The sequence below is a fragment of the Pelodiscus sinensis genome, chromosome 28 (genome assembly GCF_052426305.1).
Source record: "Pelodiscus sinensis isolate ZL-2025 chromosome 28, ASM5242630v1, whole genome shotgun sequence".
NCBI lineage: Eukaryota > Metazoa > Chordata > Testudines > Trionychidae > Pelodiscus > Pelodiscus sinensis.
The window spans coordinates 13,342,239-13,359,593 of NC_143079.1; the positions used below are offsets into that span (position 1 = coordinate 13,342,239).

At 62.5% G+C, this 17,355-nt stretch overlaps 1 protein-coding gene across 1 annotated transcript in view; it reads right to left on the reverse strand.

Annotated features, from left to right (window-relative positions):
• Positions 1–8,388: 8,388 nt before the first annotated feature.
• DBNL (drebrin like) overlaps positions 8,389–17,355 on the reverse strand; it is a 37,335-nt gene continuing 28,368 nt past the window's right edge. Inside the window, exons 8-14 of the mRNA XM_075911090.2 lie at positions 16,388–16,442; positions 15,878–15,952; positions 14,548–14,653; positions 12,054–12,206; positions 11,673–11,800; positions 10,097–10,202; positions 8,389–9,709 (exon numbers count right to left, since the gene is read on the reverse strand). Coding sequence (XP_075767205.1) covers positions 9,570–9,709; positions 10,097–10,202; positions 11,673–11,800; positions 12,054–12,206; positions 14,548–14,653; positions 15,878–15,952; positions 16,388–16,442 — 763 coding nt within the window. The 3' untranslated portion in view covers positions 8,389–9,569. The remainder of the gene's footprint in view (positions 9,710–10,096; positions 10,203–11,672; positions 11,801–12,053; positions 12,207–14,547; positions 14,654–15,877; positions 15,953–16,387; positions 16,443–17,355) is intronic.

Sequence of the window (17,355 nt, forward strand, 5' to 3'; positions counted from 1 at the left end):
GAAGGGAGGGTCCGCGACCGGCTTACAGATCCCCCCCCCCTCGGCGCGTCTTCTCGCCACGCTCCGCGCTTGGCTGCGCTGCTGGCGGCTCTTGCTGGCCCGAGGGCTGCCCCCAACCCAGCCCCTCTTCCCCGGTCTCCGTGGGAAAGCCGTGGGCTAGGGGCCAGCCTGGGTGTGCAGCATGCGTGTGAGCAGGTGTGCGTCTCCGAGTTGCAAGTGTGCAAGGGTCTGTGTGCCGGATTGATGGGTCTGTGCAAGGTTGCAAGAGTCTGTGAGCTGGATTGATGGCTCTGTGCAAGGCCGTGAGTGTGCAAGAGTCTGTGTGCCAGATTGATGGGTCTGTGCAAGTGTGCAAGGGTCTGTGAGTTGGATTGATGGGTCTGTGCAAGGCTGTGAGTGTGCAAGAGTCTGTGTGCCAGATTGATGGGTCTGTGCAAGTGTGCAAGGGTCTGTGTGCCGGATTGATGGGTCTGTGCAAGGTTGCAAGAGTCTGTGAGCTGGATTGATGGGTCTGTGCAAGGCTGTGAGTGTGCAAGTGTCTGTGTGCCAGATTGATGGGTCTGTGCAAGTGTGCAAGGGTCTGTGTGCTGGATTGATGGGTCTGTGCAAGGCTGTGAGTGTGCAAGAGTCTGTGTGCCAGATTGATGGGTCTGTGCAAGTGTGCAAGGGTCTGTGTGCTGGATTGATGGGTCTGTGCAAGGCTTTGAGTGTGCAAGAGTCTGTGTGCCAGATTGATGGGTCCGTGCAAGTGTGCAAGGGTCTGTGAGCTGGATTGATGGGTCTGTGCAAGGCTGTGAGTGTGCAAGAGTCTGTGTGCCAGATTGCTGGGTCTGTGCAAGTGTGCAAGGGTCTGTGTGCTGGATTGACGGGTCTGTGAAGGGTTGCAAGTGTGCAAGGCTCTGTGTGCCAGATTGCTGGTTCTGTGCAAGGTTGCAAGTGTGCAAAGGTCTCTGTGCAGGATTGCCTGGGTCTGTGCAGGTTTGCAAGGGTGCTAATCAGGATTGTGGGTGTGTGCAGATCTGAGTGTGGGCGTGAGTGTGCACAAGTGTGTCTTTGTGTGCCTTGGCGATTAGCCAGGAGGAGGAAGACCCAGCTGGCTAAACCTCGGGCACTTATCACTGGAGCCGGGGTCGGTTGGAGGCTGGGTGCTATGCCAGGGCCTCCTTTGGGCGTGGAGAAGGCTGTAGGGGAGACAGAGCAGGCCCTGGGGCCTTGTCCTGGCAGGATCCAGTCTCCTGACTGGCCAGTGGTGTTTGCGAGAGCGAAGGAGATGTAGCTGGCGCGTTAAGAAAGCTGCACTTTGGACGAGAGGACAAGTTCCGCGGGGGGGGGGGGGACTGGCCTCGTTGGGGGAACACCTGGCTCTGAGTCAGCTTGTCAGCCAGGGCCAGGCTAGGAGGGACTAGTCACTGTTATGCTAGTGTCGGGAGGGGGACCCATGCCCCCCCCCGGGGTTCCCTTCCCAGCCTGGCTGGGATTCTGAGCGGTGGGGAGAGGCACTTCCCGTCTGGCCTCCTTATCCAGAGAACCCCTGAGCTCCTAGCGGCTGGATTTCTCTTTCTAAAAGCTCCCCGGTCCCTCTTGCAGGCTGTGCTCCCCCCTTGCCCGGTTTGACCCCGGGTTCACTTTCTGAAAGCCCCCGCTCTGGGGCCGCTGGGGGTCTCCGCTCCCCTCCTTTAAAAGAAGGAAAGTCCTAGCTCGCCTGCTTGCCGAGGAAAGTTTGACCCCAGCGGCCAGTAGGACGGCCCTGCCGCGCCCCGATGACTTGTTTTAAATGGTGGCGTGAGCCATTCCCGGCCTTGTTTTGCTGCCCGACGCGAGCTTTGGGGTGATCCCGTCCTCGCGGGGAGATCCCCGTCGCGGGGGCGGGGGGGACGATTCTGCCCCGCAGCAGCTGAGTGATGGCAACTGTCTGACCCGCAGCGATTCCCCCTTGGGAAAGGATCCATTCATCCCTGTCTCGGCTCTTGGCAGCGCCGGGCTGCCTGGTCCCCGCCTCGCCCCCTCCCCAGTCAGCGCCCAGACGAAACGAGGCCGGGTCCCTGGGGCAACCCCCACCCGTCGGGGCGGAGTCGCACTGCGGGCGCCTCTCGCTGGTCCCCACAAAGGGGGGCAGTGAGTCAGGGAGCGGGGGGGCAGTGAGGTGGGGGGCAGTGAGTTAGGAGGTGGGGGGGCAGTGAGTCGGGGCGGGGGGGGCAGTGAGGTGGGGGCAGTGAGTTAGGACGTGGGGGGCAGTGAGGCGGGGGGCAGTGAGTCAGGGGGCGGGGGGCAGTGAGGCGGGGGGCAGTGAGTCAGGGGGTGGGGGGCAGTGAGGCAGGGGGCAGTGAGTCAGGGGGTGGGGGGGCAGTGAGGTGGGGGGCAGTGAGTTAGGAGGTGGGGGGGCGGGGGGGCAGTGAGTCAGGGGGCGGGGGGCAGTGAGGTGGGGGGGCAGTGAGTTGGGGCAAGGGGGCATTGAGGTGGGGGGCAGTGAGTTAGGAGGTGGGGGGGCGGGGGGCAGTGAGTCAGGGGCGGGGGGGCAGTGAGGTGGGGGGCAGTGAGTTAGGAGGTGGGGGGGCAGTGAGGTGGGGGCGGAGGGGCAGTGAGGTGGGGGCGGAGGGGCAGTGAGTTAGGAGGTGGGGGGGCGGGGGGGCAGTGAGTCAGGGGTGGGGGGGCAGTGAGGTGGGGGCAGTGAGGTGGGGGCGGAGGGGCAGTGAGGCGGGGGGGCAGTCCCGCCCGTTCCCTCCCGGGAACAAAGGGCGCCCACAATGCAGCCATTAATCGGCTCCCGGACGCCTTCTGCCCCGCCGGGCTGGAGGGCGTTGCTGTGGTGATGGGGACTATGGAGGCCTTGTGTCTGGCCGGGGCTTTCTGTCCAAAACAACCCCCCAGAAAGGAGCCTCGGCTGATTGCCATGGAAACCGGGAAAGGCGCTTCCCTGCCCCACCCAGGATGGGGGGACCCGGGGAGGAGGCCACTGCAGCAATGGGGGCGCTCTCCAGAGTGTGGGGAGGAATGTGGGGGGGTCCCCCAGGGCATGCAGCCCATGGGGAGCGATGACGGTGAAAGGGGGAAGATGAGAGAGGGCAGCATAAGGGGGGCAGTGGGGAGACGTGAGGGGGCAGTGGGGAGACGTGAGGGGGCGGCAGTGGGGAGACGTGAGGGGGCGGCAGTGGGGCGACGTGGTGGGGCGACGTGAGGGGGCAGCAGTGGGGCGACGTGAGGGGGCGGCAGTGGGGAGATGTGAGGGGGCGGCAGTGGGGAGACGTGGTGGGGCGACGTGAGGGGGCAGCAGTGGGGCGACGTGAGGGGGCGGCAGTGGGGCGACGTGAGGGGGCGGCAGTGGGGAGACGTGAGGGGGCGGCAGTGGGGCGACGTGGTGGGGCGACGTGAGGGGGCGGCAGTGGGGCGACGTGGTGGGGAGACGTGAGGGGGCGGCAGTGGGGAGACGTGGTGGGGAGACGTGAGGGGGCGGCAGTGGGGAGACGTGAGGGGGCGGCAGTGGGGAGACGTGAGGGGGCGGCAGTGGGGAGACGTGGTGGGGCGACGTGAGGGGGCAGCAGTGGGGCAACGTGAGGGGGCGGCAGTGGGGAGACGTGAGGGGGCGGCAGTGGGGAGACGTGAGGGGGCGGCAGTGGGGCGACGTGGTGGGGAGACGTGAGGGGGCGGCAGTGGGGAGACGTGGTGGGGAGACGTGAGGGGGCGGCAGTGGGGAGACGTGAGGGGGCGGCAGTGGGGCGACGTGGTGGGGCGACGTGAGGGGGCAGCAGTGGGGCGACGTGAGGGGGCGGCAGTGGGGAGACGTGAGGGGGCGGCAGTGGGGAGACGTGGTGGGGCGACGTGAGGGGGCAGCAGTGGGGCAACGTGAGGGGGCGGCAGTGGGGCGACGTGAGGGGGCGGCAGTGGGGCGACGTGGTGGGGCGACGTGAGGGGGCGGCAGTGGGGCGACGTGAGGGGGCGGCAGTGGGGCGACGTGAGGGGGCGGCAGTGGGGAGACGTGGTGGGGCGACGTGAGGGGGCGGCAGTGGGGCGACGTGAGGGGGCGGCAGTGGGGAGACGTGAGGGGCGGCCGGGGCGGCAGACGGAGCTGAGCCGTAGCTGCGATCGGGCAGGGTTATGACAGTCCGGGCGCTGGGGGGCAGACCCAGGTCTCCTGGCTGGGGGCGAGCGTGGGGGCGGGACGCACAGTAATAACGCTGCTGGATAAAGCTGCTCCAAGGGCTGAGTTCATCCCAGGGCAGGAGATTTGGGGCCGGAAATCTCTGGTGGGTGGTTTGGGGCTGATCGTGGGGGGAGGGGCTCGTGGGCGGCCGCAGTTTCCAGCAGCAGAACCGGCGGCGACGGGCTCGTGACCACCACTGCAGTGAGCTGTGTCTGGCCTCAGCTCTCGCCTGCATGGCCCCCCAGGGGACGCAGAGAGATGGGCTTTGCTGTGGGAGGGCTGTGGCTTTCCAGATGTTTGAGCCCCTGCCGGGGGAGGGGGAGGTCCTGCCCCCACTGGATTATGCCATTTCATCCCCGTAAGAGGATTGGGGCCGTGCAGGCGCCAGCCAGCCTTGCAGAGGGCGAGCTGACAGCCACCTCGGCTGCAAGCGCCTTGGGGACGGCCTGGTTGAGTGGGGGGGGGGCCCTGCCTGTGGGGAGGCCAAGCCAGGCAGCCCGAGTGCCCCACACAGGGCAGGGCGGTGGGGAAGGGCCAGAGGTGCAGGCCGCAGGGTCAATGGTGGCTTAAGAAGTGCAAAAAGGGGGGGGGGAGGGTGCAGGCCTGAGGCTTCTGCAGGCCGAGGGCCAGAGCCATCACAGCTGCCCTGGGGCCCTTTGTGCCGGGGGCAGCAGGAGACGGAAACACCCCCGCTGGGCAGCAGAGCCCAGCCTGCTCCCTCCACACGGCTGCCCCAGCTGCTCTGGGCACAGGAGGTAGAGCGGGGGGGAGAGGAGGGAAGGGGACGTGGCCAGGGCAGATGCCACGCAAAGCCCCACGCTGAGGCAGATCGGGCGTGTCCTACCCGCACTGGGAGGGGCGCCTGCTTCCCCCCTCTGGCTGATTCTGCCGAGTTGCTGAGCTGCCCAGGGCCAGTCCGTGGGCCGAGTCCCCAGACTCGGGGTGCTGTGTGGCCCCCCCACACTGATGGCCCCTTCTCAGGCCAGCCAGGCCTGTCCTGCCGCCCTGGGGATAACTGGGGCGGTGGGGCTCCAGGCTGAGACCTGCACTCCCTGTAACAAAGGGGGGAGGGGCAGTGCAGACAGTCCAGCCCAATCGCTCCCCAAGTCCCGGCGCTGCTATTAGCCTAATGGCCAGGGGGTCCCTGGGGAAGGGGCCGTGGGAGGAAATGAAATGGAAGGCCAGGCTGCAATCCGATTATCGAGCTCCCTCGTGCGCACTCTCCCCACTGCGTCTGCCTGACCCCGTTAACTCGATCCCATGCCAGCTGCTGCCACCCCCGCTGCACCGACCAGCTTGCAGGGCCTGACCGGCTCCCGCCTGGCTGCCCCGGCTTGGAGCTCACACTGGTGAGCTGCCCGGCTCTGCCCCAAGGCTGCCAGCTGGCTGGAGCGTGTGGGAGGGGGCAGACCAGTGCCATGGCGAAGGGCAACCGAGTAACTGTGCTGGGGGAGAGGGATAGAAATGAATAACGAGCCACTGCCCAGGACGCTCCCCTCGCCTCCCCAGGCAGATCTGAAACCCCTGTCTCCTGGCACACCGGGGACAAGCTCTGGGCAGGAGGCTCTATCCCGCCAGGATAATGGCAGTTCTCTGACACCGGGACGTTGGTGGGTCCCTGGGGAGGGGGGTGAGTCACAGATGCCAAGTGAGTGGTTCTGCCCCATGAAGCCCAATTCCTGCTAACACATCCCCATGCAGGAGCCTTAGTGTTATCCCCAGCTGGAGGGGGAAACTGAGGCACAAGGTGGGGCTGTGACTCACCCAGGATCAGGCAGTGAGTCAGGGCAGAGTCAAGAGTGGAACCCAGGCAGCCTGGGGCCCACCGGTGAGTATCGGCCACAGGCTGTGTCCAGGACCCCAGTCCCTGCACTTCACACTAGCCGCTTCGCCCATGGGGTGACGGGCGTTGCTGCCCAGGGGCAGGGAGATGCAGTGACATGTGCCCCATTGTGGGGGAGCTGTGACGGAGTGGGGAGTGTATTCACCTTGTCCTGTTGCATGTGAGTTCTACCGCCCTGCAGCAACTACAGATGTGTGCCTCAGTTTCCCTGGGCACTGCACCAATACCTAGATGGGGATGGAAACTTCGGTGCGATAGCTTCCCACCCATATGCAATGGCCGGTGCCTTTCGTTACCTGTGCCTGGGAGGGGGTATGACCAAGTGACACCTTTTACCTGGGAAACAGGACAAAGCCAAGGAAGAGCCGGGCCGAAGGGCTGGGGCCAGGAGCTGGGTGTGAATCAGCCTCAGCTGGCTTGGGGTGCAGGGAGAGGTCAGGGTCATCTCTGGGTCCCCCCTCCCCAAGGCTTTTGGGTACTGAGCTAAGTCTGTTCTATGCTGCCCCTGTCGACGAATGAACCTTCCGCTCTAGCTGCCGGCTGAGTCACGTCTGGCTGGGGTGCCGGGCCCTGGGCCTCCCCGCCCCTCGGAGACAAAAGGAAGGAGGCATTCAGTGGCAGAGGGGGAGGCCCTGGAGAAAAAGGCAGAGAAGCCTGTAGTACCAGGAGCACTGGAAAGCTGGAGGCTTCACTCCGCAGACTTGTTCTGTATCCATAAGCAGTGAGGAGTCGGCTCAGCTGAAAAGGACAAGCCCCTGGAGTCAGGGAACCCTGCGCTACACATGCAGCAGCTGAAGGGGGACAGAACCAGCGGGGGAAAACCAGGCGGTGCTGGCGCCAAAGGTGGGTGACGTTCCCATTTGCCTGGTACCAGAGGTGCAGAGCAAGGCAGGGCCAATGCAGCAGTGATGTGGACCATGCTGTTCTGGAGGAATGCCGGCACCGGGCCGACCTGCCCCTTTACAGACAGGATCTATGACTTGCTGGAGCTGTGCTTCTCTGGAGCACCCTGGGATCTCCTGGCTGCTGGTACCAGAGGAAGTTTTGCTTCCGTAGTACCAAGCCAAGAGGTTGATGCTTCTGACGTTGGAGCAGATTGGGTGGGGGAGGGAGGGGCACCCGCTCAAAAAGAACTTTGTGAGTTTGCATTAATTCTACCTGTCCATAGGAATGCCCTGTTACCAAACAGATAAGCTCTTGGTCCCAGAAACATCCATGGGCAAGGAGTTCCACAGCTTAATCACTGGCTTTAAATTTCCCATCGTTCAGTTTGACTCCCAAGGCTCTGCTGGCCCTGCTCCCATTAGCTTATTCACTAATGGTTTCAGCTTCTCTTAGGAAGGGGGTTATGCATTTCATAACTGCAACCTATTTCTCCTTCTTTCATTTGTTTAGCTAGATGTGTTTTATTATTGCTGTTTTCACTGGCCTACTCTCCCAGGAGAATTTTTTAAGAAAACAAGCCGCCTTTCTGGATTATGCAATTGTGAGCATCTGAGCAAAATATTCAACTCCTGACTCTTGTTCAACTTTGTTTTCAAAAACGTTCCTCTCATCCGTTTTGCTCACAAGTTGTTTTCAGCTTCAGGAAATTGGCCCCTTTAAAGCACCCAGAGTGTGTGTGTGTGTGGGGGGGGGAGGGGGGGGGTATCTAAGCATGTACGCACTTGGCATGATGTGTATGTATATCAAGCCTGACTTGGATTCACAAAATCACAGAGAAGTTACACCAACACACCCCCACACCCCACTCTTGTAGTAGCCATTCCATCCCCGCCCCTGGCCTTGCATGACCTCCAACACAGCAGCTTTCCCTCCCCTTTTGTTTCCCTTGCCACCCTCTCTCCTTGCACCACTGTCCCAGCAAAGCATTATCCACGGCCACCTGAGCGTACAGCTGTGCCCTCTTCTCAGGCCCCCATCCCCATGGACAACGGTGCCAATCGATGTCTCGTTCATGGAGAAACAGAGGCAAGGCCCAGGGAACTGACTTGCCCGAGTTCATCCAGCAGAGCCAGGACTAGAACACAGATCTGCTGATCAGCCCAGAGCTCTGCCCCCTAGGCCACCCTGAATGACTTCAGTCTTCCCTGCAGAGGATGCGGGGGGAGGGGACCGTTCCGAGCTGTTCTATGCAGGGAGGAGAAATACTGGACCAGGACGAGGGGCTGCAGTAGGCCCAGGCAGCTGCACCGTTACGGTTTTGGAAGGGGGCTTCAGGGAGCCGGTGTTTCTGCGGCTGGACCAGGCCCAGGAAGTAAGGCATCGCACACACCCACTGGTTCTTGTTTAAGCATCAATGCCTGATGTTGGCTCTGCCTGCCCCCAGCCAGGCCTCTGCCCTCCAGCAAGAAAGGTGCAGCCCAAGGCCCTCCCCCTCTGCAATGATCCACGAGACCCCCAGCCATCGGCTGCAGCCATCACCACAGAAAAGCCCTTTATTTTTTCCATCGGCACTCCTAAGGGAAAGGTGAGCGAGAGGGGAGGTCCTCCCAGGCACAAGACCCAGAGGCTGGGGCCCCAGGGAGGATGAGCAGACGGGAAGGAATGTAACCCCCGGCGGTCAGCGCTCACGCGGCCGGAATGGCACAACCGGCTGGGAGTCATTCTCCCTGCAGCTGCAGAGGCTTGGGGCGGGAGGGGGCAGGCTGGAGCAGCCAGGACATTCTCTCTCTCTCTCGCAGCTGCAAGGGGGCTAGTCAGGGCTGGGGAACAGACTCCAGCAGCTTTAGACAGAGGATTGTTTTTCAAGCATCGTAAGGGAGGTAAACATGTAGCGGGGGAGAGGGAGGGTGGGAATAGCTACGTTTGGATCCCCAGTGCTTCCAGGGCACAGTGATAGTTACTGGATTACGTCTAAGGCAGGGAACACGACTGAGCAGGGGGGTTGGTTATAAAGCCTACGTTCACCTTGCTAAATTCCGCACAAGAGTCTCCTTTGCGCAGCGGCTTTCCCGTGCCGGAGCTCAGCTCCGAGCAGGGCTTTCTGGAACGGAGGAAGAAAAGCCCTGCAGCTCTTCTGAGCCAGCAAGCAGGAGGAAAAGTCGGCCGTGTGCACCTCAGGAAATCTAGGCCTTCCCCACCAGTGTGACTGTGCACTGGTTGCTAGTCCCTGGGGAGGCAAACCCTCTGGGACGTACTGGTAAATGGAACATTGGTCCTATGCATGCATGGTACAGATCCTTAACCCAGCTCTGTACCTGACCGCTGTTCAGGAGTTGTGCAAGATGCTGCCACACCATGACATGCTCCACAGTGTTCAGTTACCACAGGGATTAATCCCTTTCATTCCCCCCTCAAATGCAGTGGGAACTAAACACACCCCCGCCCCTCCCCTCCCCCGGAAAGGTATCAGCACTCGAGTGAAATGTGGAGAAGGGATGCAGATGGCCCCGGCTCATTTCAGACCTTCACCGCAAGTGTCAGCTACGCTGGAGGGAAAGAGGGCAGCAGAGCATTGCTGGGGTGCCAGGGGAGACGGCAATGACACTTGCTGCCCAACAACCACACAATTCCAACCCTGGAGAACCCGATTTCACGCAGCCGCGGTCGGGGTCAGCGCTCCCCGCCCCTTCCCCCAGCGGCTGCTTATTCGATCAGTTCCACGTAGTTGGCAGGGAACATGCCGAAGTGGCCGTCCGGGCCGTAGCCACGCCACCAGCCCTCGTCGATCATCTCGATGTTGGTGATGATGTTCTCAGGGTCGAAGGAGATCTCCGTGTCGTCGGCTGGAACGAGACAACGGGGGAAGGGCAGAAGCCGGCTGATTGCATATGAGCCACGGGGACCGCTGGTCACAAGGGGAAACTCCCTGTCCCCTAACCCCCCTCTTTCCCTGCGATGGCATTTCTGGGGCCAGGCGTGGAGGTGGCATGAAAGACGCCATCGCTCTGAGCAGTGCGGCATTCGCACTGATGGCCACGGGAAGTCACTGAGTTGTGACGGACGCGGGGCTCCACCGCCCGACTGGATCTGGACCCCGCGCAGGATCTGGGTGAGGCCTTCCCAGGCTACCCACGGAGCCGGGGCACAGGTAGAGAGGTCTCTGTCCGGCGAGTGGGGTGTGTGACACTCAGACCCCGGGGCTGTCAATCCCCAGAAAAGAAGCCACCTACCAGCCTGATAGTCGTACAGCGCTCGGGCGCACAGCCCCTTCCCCTCCAAGTCCGGCTGCTGCTGGTACTCCACAGCATACTCGTATTTGGCATCTTCAAGCTGCTCCTGTGCAGAGGAGGCAGGCAAATGGAAACAGCGTCAGACAGGGAGGAGTTTGCATTTGCTACGGGAGGGCCACGGGCCGGATCCACGTGGGAGCCCAGCGGTCCAGACCAGTGCGTGTGTGGTGCACCCTAGCTCTGTCCCACCGCACTCCAAACAAGACCTGCTACCCAACGCCACACACAGATCCCCTCCCCAGGCTCCCCGTGCACGAGAGGAGCAGGCAGCGGTCTGTTTGGGACCTGCAGCGAGTGATGCTTTAGCGACCGTGCCACAGCGACACCGGACCGACCCAAACGCCCCTTTAGCAGCATTTTATTTATTTATTTAAAATATTTTTACCCTGCCTCCCTATTTAAAATATTCAAGCCAGCTTTCAAAATTTTAAAAACCACAATAAATTCATGGATGTGTGTGCGCGTGCGTGTGTGCACACACAAGTAAAGTAAGGGACCCAAAGGGTGGTCCCTTTGATGCAAAAGGGAACACACTTCACCTTTCACATTTTGCTCTCTGGCCTCAGCAGAACAAGGGGGTTCGCTGCAGGCAGATGCCCTGTGGCTTCTCCAAAGGGCAGCACTGGAACCGCCTGCCCAGTGACCAGCCAGACAGCAACAGCAGAAAGGCGTGGATGGCCATGCGCATTGGACCCCAGCCAAGGTATCCCATCTGGACACAAATCGGGGAGGCAGCAAGGCCCAGGGGTTAGAGCACCAGCCTGGGCTGTCAGAGATGTGGCTCCAAAAGACTCCCTGCATGATCCTGGACAAGTCACTTGTTGGGATTAGAGACACATAGGTCCCGACAGGAGCCAGCGTCTCTCCTGGGCCTCAGCCATGCGGCTCACAGCACTGCCTTACCGCACGAGGGTGTTGTCAGGACAGATTACCCCTAATCTCTAGTGGGTTTCTGGAGTACTCCCAGGATAGATCAATCTGGGTTACACAAACCCCCTAAAACCAGCACCAGACTGGGTGCCGAAAGAATGTGGGAATCACACAACCGCCGGCTACGGCAAAGCTACTCTGTGTTTCTGAACGGGCACAGGCGCCCAGCGGCAAGGGAGGCGCTTCGCTGTGCTACGCAGGCGATGGAAAGCGCTGACGTGCTAACCATGCAAAGAGAGATTGCGGCACGAGGTACAAGGGAGTCTGACGCACGCGGCCGCTGCCCAAGGGAGACGACCTCCCCAGCCTCACTTGCTCAGCTCCCCGATACCAGCCTATGCCACGTTTACCAACCTACCGTACGCAGCTACACTCGATGCTGAGACTTGCAAACCCCGTGTGGGGAAAACTACCACAAATTGGGAATATCTTCTGCTAGACCCACACCTCCCCTTTCCCCCCTCCTGCAGGAGGCACCAGGAGTGGTGGACAAGACGCGTGGACCCCTGAAGTGCCCCAGTTCGAGAACTGCTGATCTAGCAAATCTTCGCACAGCTGAGCAGCCTGTTTTCGAAATGAAACCCACCGGGGTGGGGGGCTCTTCGTAGACAGCCGACTCCTCAGGCGGTTCCTCATACAGGGATTCCTCTTCCACTTGCGGGGGGGAGACCGGGCGGGCTACTCTGTACCCGGCGTCCTGCACGGCAGCATCACCTGGAAAGAAACACAGAACACCATGCGGCGTCAATCCCCTCGCGAGCCCGGCTCTCCCTCCCTCCCATCTCAGCCCGCAGAGAGAGGCTGGAGGCACCAGGCCACGCTCAGAGGTGGGGACCGACCAGTGCATCTGGGTTGCCAGCCTGCAGCTCCGGCCACCCCTCTGAGTCATGGAGAGAGGGGCAGAAGCCAGACTAGCCGGCAGACTGCTCGGAAAGCTCTCCCTGGTGGGGAAGGTGAAGCCACGTACCTGAGCTAGGAGCCGGAGAGGCTGGCGGTGTCTCCTGAGCAGGGGGATGGACAAGGGAGGGTGGATGGAAGTCCTGGGCAGAGGAGTGGACCGGAGAGGCAGGAGCATGGACGGGGCTGCTCTCCTTCTGCAGGAAGGGGCTCCGCAGCTTGCCTGGGAAGGAAGGGAGAGAGACCCGCACTAGGCCTGCCAGGCGAGCTTGTCGGAGAAGAGCACAAATGGCAAGCGCCCGCTTTGCACTCCACCGCCCCGTGCTCGTGAGCGTTCCCGAGGCCTGGCCCAGGGGCTGCCCCTGCCTCCTCCTGCCGCCCCACGACAGCAGAGGCAGAATGTGAGGCAGGGATCTACGGACCCCAGCCTCCTTCCCCCCCGCTGCAGCGCCGTCCATCCTGGGCGCTACGTGGGGCAGGCGGCCCATGCGCTGAGTGACCGGCACATGGGTGCGGCGTGCGGGGCTCTGCAGCCAGAACGAGGCTCCTCCCCTGCCCGCCCCCAGGACCTTCCCGGGGTTTCAAGAGGAAACTGCAAAGACGGGAGCGCCCTCGTGTGGCACCACGAAGACCCCGGTGGCCGTCAGCAGGGCTGGACACTCCGACTCTCACAGGCCCTGGCCGATCACACGAGGGGCGGGGAGGGTTGGCCCTGCAGCAGGACCTGTAGGGAATTTAAGTGGGGGGTGGCGTATGGGGGGGCGGAGGGTTTGGGGGGGGTGGGAGTCAGGGCAGAGAGCTGGAGGAGTGTGGGGGGGGGGCAAGGGCGACATTTCCGGTGATGGGGGGGGGCTGCAGCTGCACTTACCCGGTCCCTGAGTAGTTTCTTTTCCTTTTTGCTCACTAGGGAGCGAGGCCAAGTGCACGGCCTGTGGCCTTCCTCTGCCCGGGGCAGCCGGCGCGAGAGCAGGGTGTGCACTTCGCCTCGCTCCCTAGTCAGCCAAAAGAAAAACCCACCACTCAGTGACTGGGTACGTGCAGCTGCAGGCCCCCCTCCCCTGCTCCCTGAATGGCCGGGGGGGGCCTCCGGGATGGGGCTGTCCCAGACGCCCCCCAACCAGCCCCACTAAGCTGCCAGGCTGCCTGCTTCTAGCCAGCAATCTGCAGGAGAGTCCTGTAGCCCTTGAGCTGAAGGAGGCAGCGGTTACCCTCCGTATCCACCACTAGAGGGGGATGGGACACACACTTCCCCAGTAGGACTCTGCCTGCACAACTCCAGCCCGCTGCAGAGCACGAGGTACCCAGGGTGTCGGTTCGAATCCTGGCTCTGGGAAGGGAATCTTGCCCAATGGTTACAGCAGTGGTTTGGTGGTTACAGCCTAGCCAAATAGCCGTGGTACCTGGGGAGGCACTCGGGTCCTCTGTCCGATTTGCCCCCTGAGCCATGATGAGGCTCGTGGAACACAAAGCAGCCGGAGAAGCCGCCGGTGGGAGAGGGTGAAAGCCGAACGACCGGTCGCCTGGCATCTAATGCAGCGGCACTGCCAGGCATTTGCCGGGAGGGAGCGAGGGGGTAGCTCCGTAAGCGCGGGCTGCTTTGAGGCATGCCCAGTGCTGGAAGAGCACTCACCGGACTGTGGGGAGCCAGCACCCCCAGGCTTGGGCATGTGACAGTTTCCCGGGACTAATCCCAAGCCCTGGCCCATGTGGTGCAGCAGGCACCTCTCTACACCGGGGCTGTCGGCCATCCATTCTCAAGGGCCTGCTGCAAACCCTGGAGATGCCAGAGCTGTTCGAAGAAGCAGATGGAAACCATCTAAACAGCAGCAAAGGTTCCGGTTTTCCTGCGCCGCGCGCTCAAGCCCAGCCGCGATATTTCTGAACGTTCAGCTCCTTGGACACAAGGAGACATTTCCACTGCTGCACTAAGCTGCTGTTCGCTCGCTTATCCCCGGGCCCTACAGGGAGCCTGCAGCAAAGAAAGGCCAGTTCTCCCGTCCTAGTCCCCTAAGGGTATCACCGACCCTCCGCTAAGTGGCTGTCACGTGTGGAGCTGAAGGTCCCTGGTTCAAAGAGGGGAGGCGAAGGAAGGGAAAGATCACAGGAGTGAGACCAGCGGAGCACAAGGGGCCCTTCTCAACTCAACTTTAACAAATCTCCTGGTGCTGAAATGTTAAGAGGACGCTGCAGAGACCTGGCGCGCCTCGGCTTCGACATCCGGGCCGAGTTACCAGCGGCTGAACAGAGAGGCTGGCACTGGGAAGTGTTTGAGAAACTTACCTCGGGGCATTGCCTCACCTGTAGCACAGAGCACACGGAGGCGTGACAGTTCTGTCAGCTTCACACTGGGCACTGGAAGGCACGGCTGCCTTTGGCACGCTAGAGCAGTATGCCCATCCCAACCCCAAGCTGAGAACAGAACGGCTTCCTCTCCCCCGCTCCCAGGCTGCAGAGCTGCGTGTAACGAGGCACTGACAGCGTCTTCCCCGGGGAGCGCTGCAGCCCCCGGGCACGCGCCTACCAGCCAGCACCGCTGTCTGCTGAGTTCCACTCCAGCTTTGTACCTGGGTGGGAACCGAAGGCTGCTGCGTCCGAGGGCATCGACCGCTCCTTCTGCTTGAAGATGTCCCGTGGGTTCATGGATCTCTGGGCGATCAGCGATGCGGCTTCCTGCGAGGAGGAAAGGGCACAGGCACACCCATGAAGCCATCCTTCCCCTGGCTTTGCAGTGCACAGTGCTAGCAGGCGGTTTGCTTTTCGGAGAGCGAATCCCCCTTGTGTCCTGGATCACTGGGTGTTACCGACCCGCCTGCCCCAGCAGCCTTAGAACGGTTCTTGTCATTCCCAACAAGTCTCTGCTGAGTCTCACCAGCTCCGCGCCCGAACGGGGCTGTCCTGGGTACTAGGGATGGTAGATTTCGAGTAACTACGTGACTAGCTATGCCCATCCCTCCGGGGTACGTCTGTACCCGAGTCACTACGCACTGGAACAACTTCCCCAGGGCTGCGCTGGAGTCTCCACCACTGGGTGTTTTTCAATCGATGCTTTTCTAGCTCTGCCCTAGGAGTTCTTGTGGGGACGTGCTCCAGGCCTGTGCTACACAGGTCAGACTCGGTGACCACAGCGGTCCTGTCTGGCCATGGACCCTGGCAGAACGGTCACCGTGGTATCCTGCAACAGTCACAACCCTGTGACGGGGCCGAGGCCCGCGGTGCCCTGCCAGTCCTCCTCAGCACGGCCGCCTGCCCGCGGGAAACAGGCAGGGGCGACGCACGGACAGGGCGGGTCTCACTTGTTCTGCTGAGGCCTCTCATGGCGAGCGCCAGAGCAGCAGCAGGGGTCTCACTCATGACCGGGAACTAAATTTCACCCTCTCCCCCACTTCAAAAAAATACAGGAAACTGTGGGAAGAACAAGCCCCAGCCGCTGGGGCAAGCGACTGCAGCTTCCAGGACAGCAGGGGACATCTGCCCCTGCCCCCACAGGATACGCAGTGTGGGGAGGGGGAGCAAAATCTCCCCAGCTCTAGGAGCGTCAGGGACAAGCTGCTGTGTCACCAAGAGAAGCAGGGCCGCGGGGTGGGGGTGGGGGGGCAGACAGGCGTCCGTGCCCCTCAGATGTCCCACAGCAAGTCAGGGAAGAGGCCAGCCAGCCCTGAGGACACCCAAGGCCTGAGAAACTGACTCGCTGCCCCCAGGAGACAAGCTCCCCGCTGAAGGCCCAGGAGGGGAGGCAATACATGGGACTGCTGGGTCCCCAGCGCCTTTGAGGGGAGGGGAGCGAAAGGGGGGTTCCAGCGAGGGCCGGCTTGTGCCACGTGCACGGAGGAGCGGCAGGAAAAGGGGCCCCCGGCCCGGCTGGCAGCAGGTCTCAGGGCTGCTCCTCTCACCTACCTGAGCTTTCTCCACAGACTCGCTCCTCCGCAGGCCCCTCCGCTGGGCAGCTTGATGCTCCTTTTCCTGCTCCTTCTGTGGCACAAGACAACTCTTTGCTCCCCCTGCCAGGCAAGCAGCCGCAGGCCAGCTCCCCTCCCTGCCCCCCAAACCATGGCTTCCCCCGGCTCCAGGGGGCCAGGCACGAGGGGCGGCAGCGGAAGGAGGGTCGCCATGGAGCTAGGCAGCCCAACGTGCCAGGCTTGGAGGCGAGGCGAGGGGCTGACGCTCTGACAAGGCCACTCTGTGCACCGCACATGTGAGCCCTTCCTGACCCCCCGCTCGTGCGCCACACGGGAAGCCTCACGCCCGTTTGCCCCGCTGCTGCCAATGGGCATCCCGCTATCCAGCTGCCGGATGTCCGGAGCTCCCAGACCTCCATGCGACTCCAGGAGCCCCGCCCCCGCCCCGGATTTCTGCACGAGGCCGAGTAAGAGGCGGGAGGGACGGCCCGCGAGTGTCCAGCCTCACCCATTGCTCCTTCTCCTTGTCCCTGTTCTCCACATCCTGCTGCTGCTGGTATTTCCTGCGTGTAAGTAAGAAGCTGGAGTTAAAGAGCGACCAGGCTGGCGGGGTCCCGGCTCTGCTGCTTCGCACTGCACAGGGCCCTGTGCCCGGCCGAGAGCCAGCTCCAGGAGGGGGAAGCATTTCCTGAGACTCTGGCTTAAGGCAGGGGGACCCGGACAGACCCCCCGACTCCCCACTCTGAGCCATGTGGGGCAGCAGCAAGGAGATGTGGCCTCTCTGGGTCCCCGTGTACCACCGGGGGCCCTCTTCCCTCCCCGCGTGCCCTTCAAGGGCTGGGCACACAGACTGGCTGAGCGCTGGAGCCAGGATATGGCCCCACTGGAAGGAAGAAGGGAAGGTGAGCGCCCACGTGGCTCGCTCCTCGTGGCAGGGAGATGAGCCACGGCTCTCCATGCCCCGTGGCCTTGGTGGCTGCGCTGCTCTGGGGGCAGAGTTGCGATTTCAGACTTCCTGTCCCCTCTCAGGAGGGCAAGGGGTGGGAAATGCTGGGAGCCCGTCCTACCCCTGCACTTATCACTGGCTGGCTCCCTGCTGGCTCGGCGCCCCTGGCCAATGGCTCTTTGTGGGAGCGGGGCTCCAGGCGCCGTGCAGACATCCCCAACACCCATTCCGGTCTCACACCAAAAGCGCTGCCAAGCCGGACCCCAGCGAGCAGGGACAGGAGCCGTCTCTCAGCTCAGCGTCCCACACCTTCAGCTCCCGCCCCCTTGCCCTGGCTGTGTGGTGCCAAGACGCTGCAACGCCCCAGAGCTGTAGGGCTGGGCCCTCTGCGTGGGAGGAGGTCAGGCTGCAAATGGGAATGCAAGCGGTGGACGCGGGCTGCGGCGGGGGAGCTGCCTTTGCAGCCGGGTCGCGCCTCCTGGCATTTGGTTTTAGGTAGCAGCTACAGAGTGAGGTTTGCACGCGGGCCA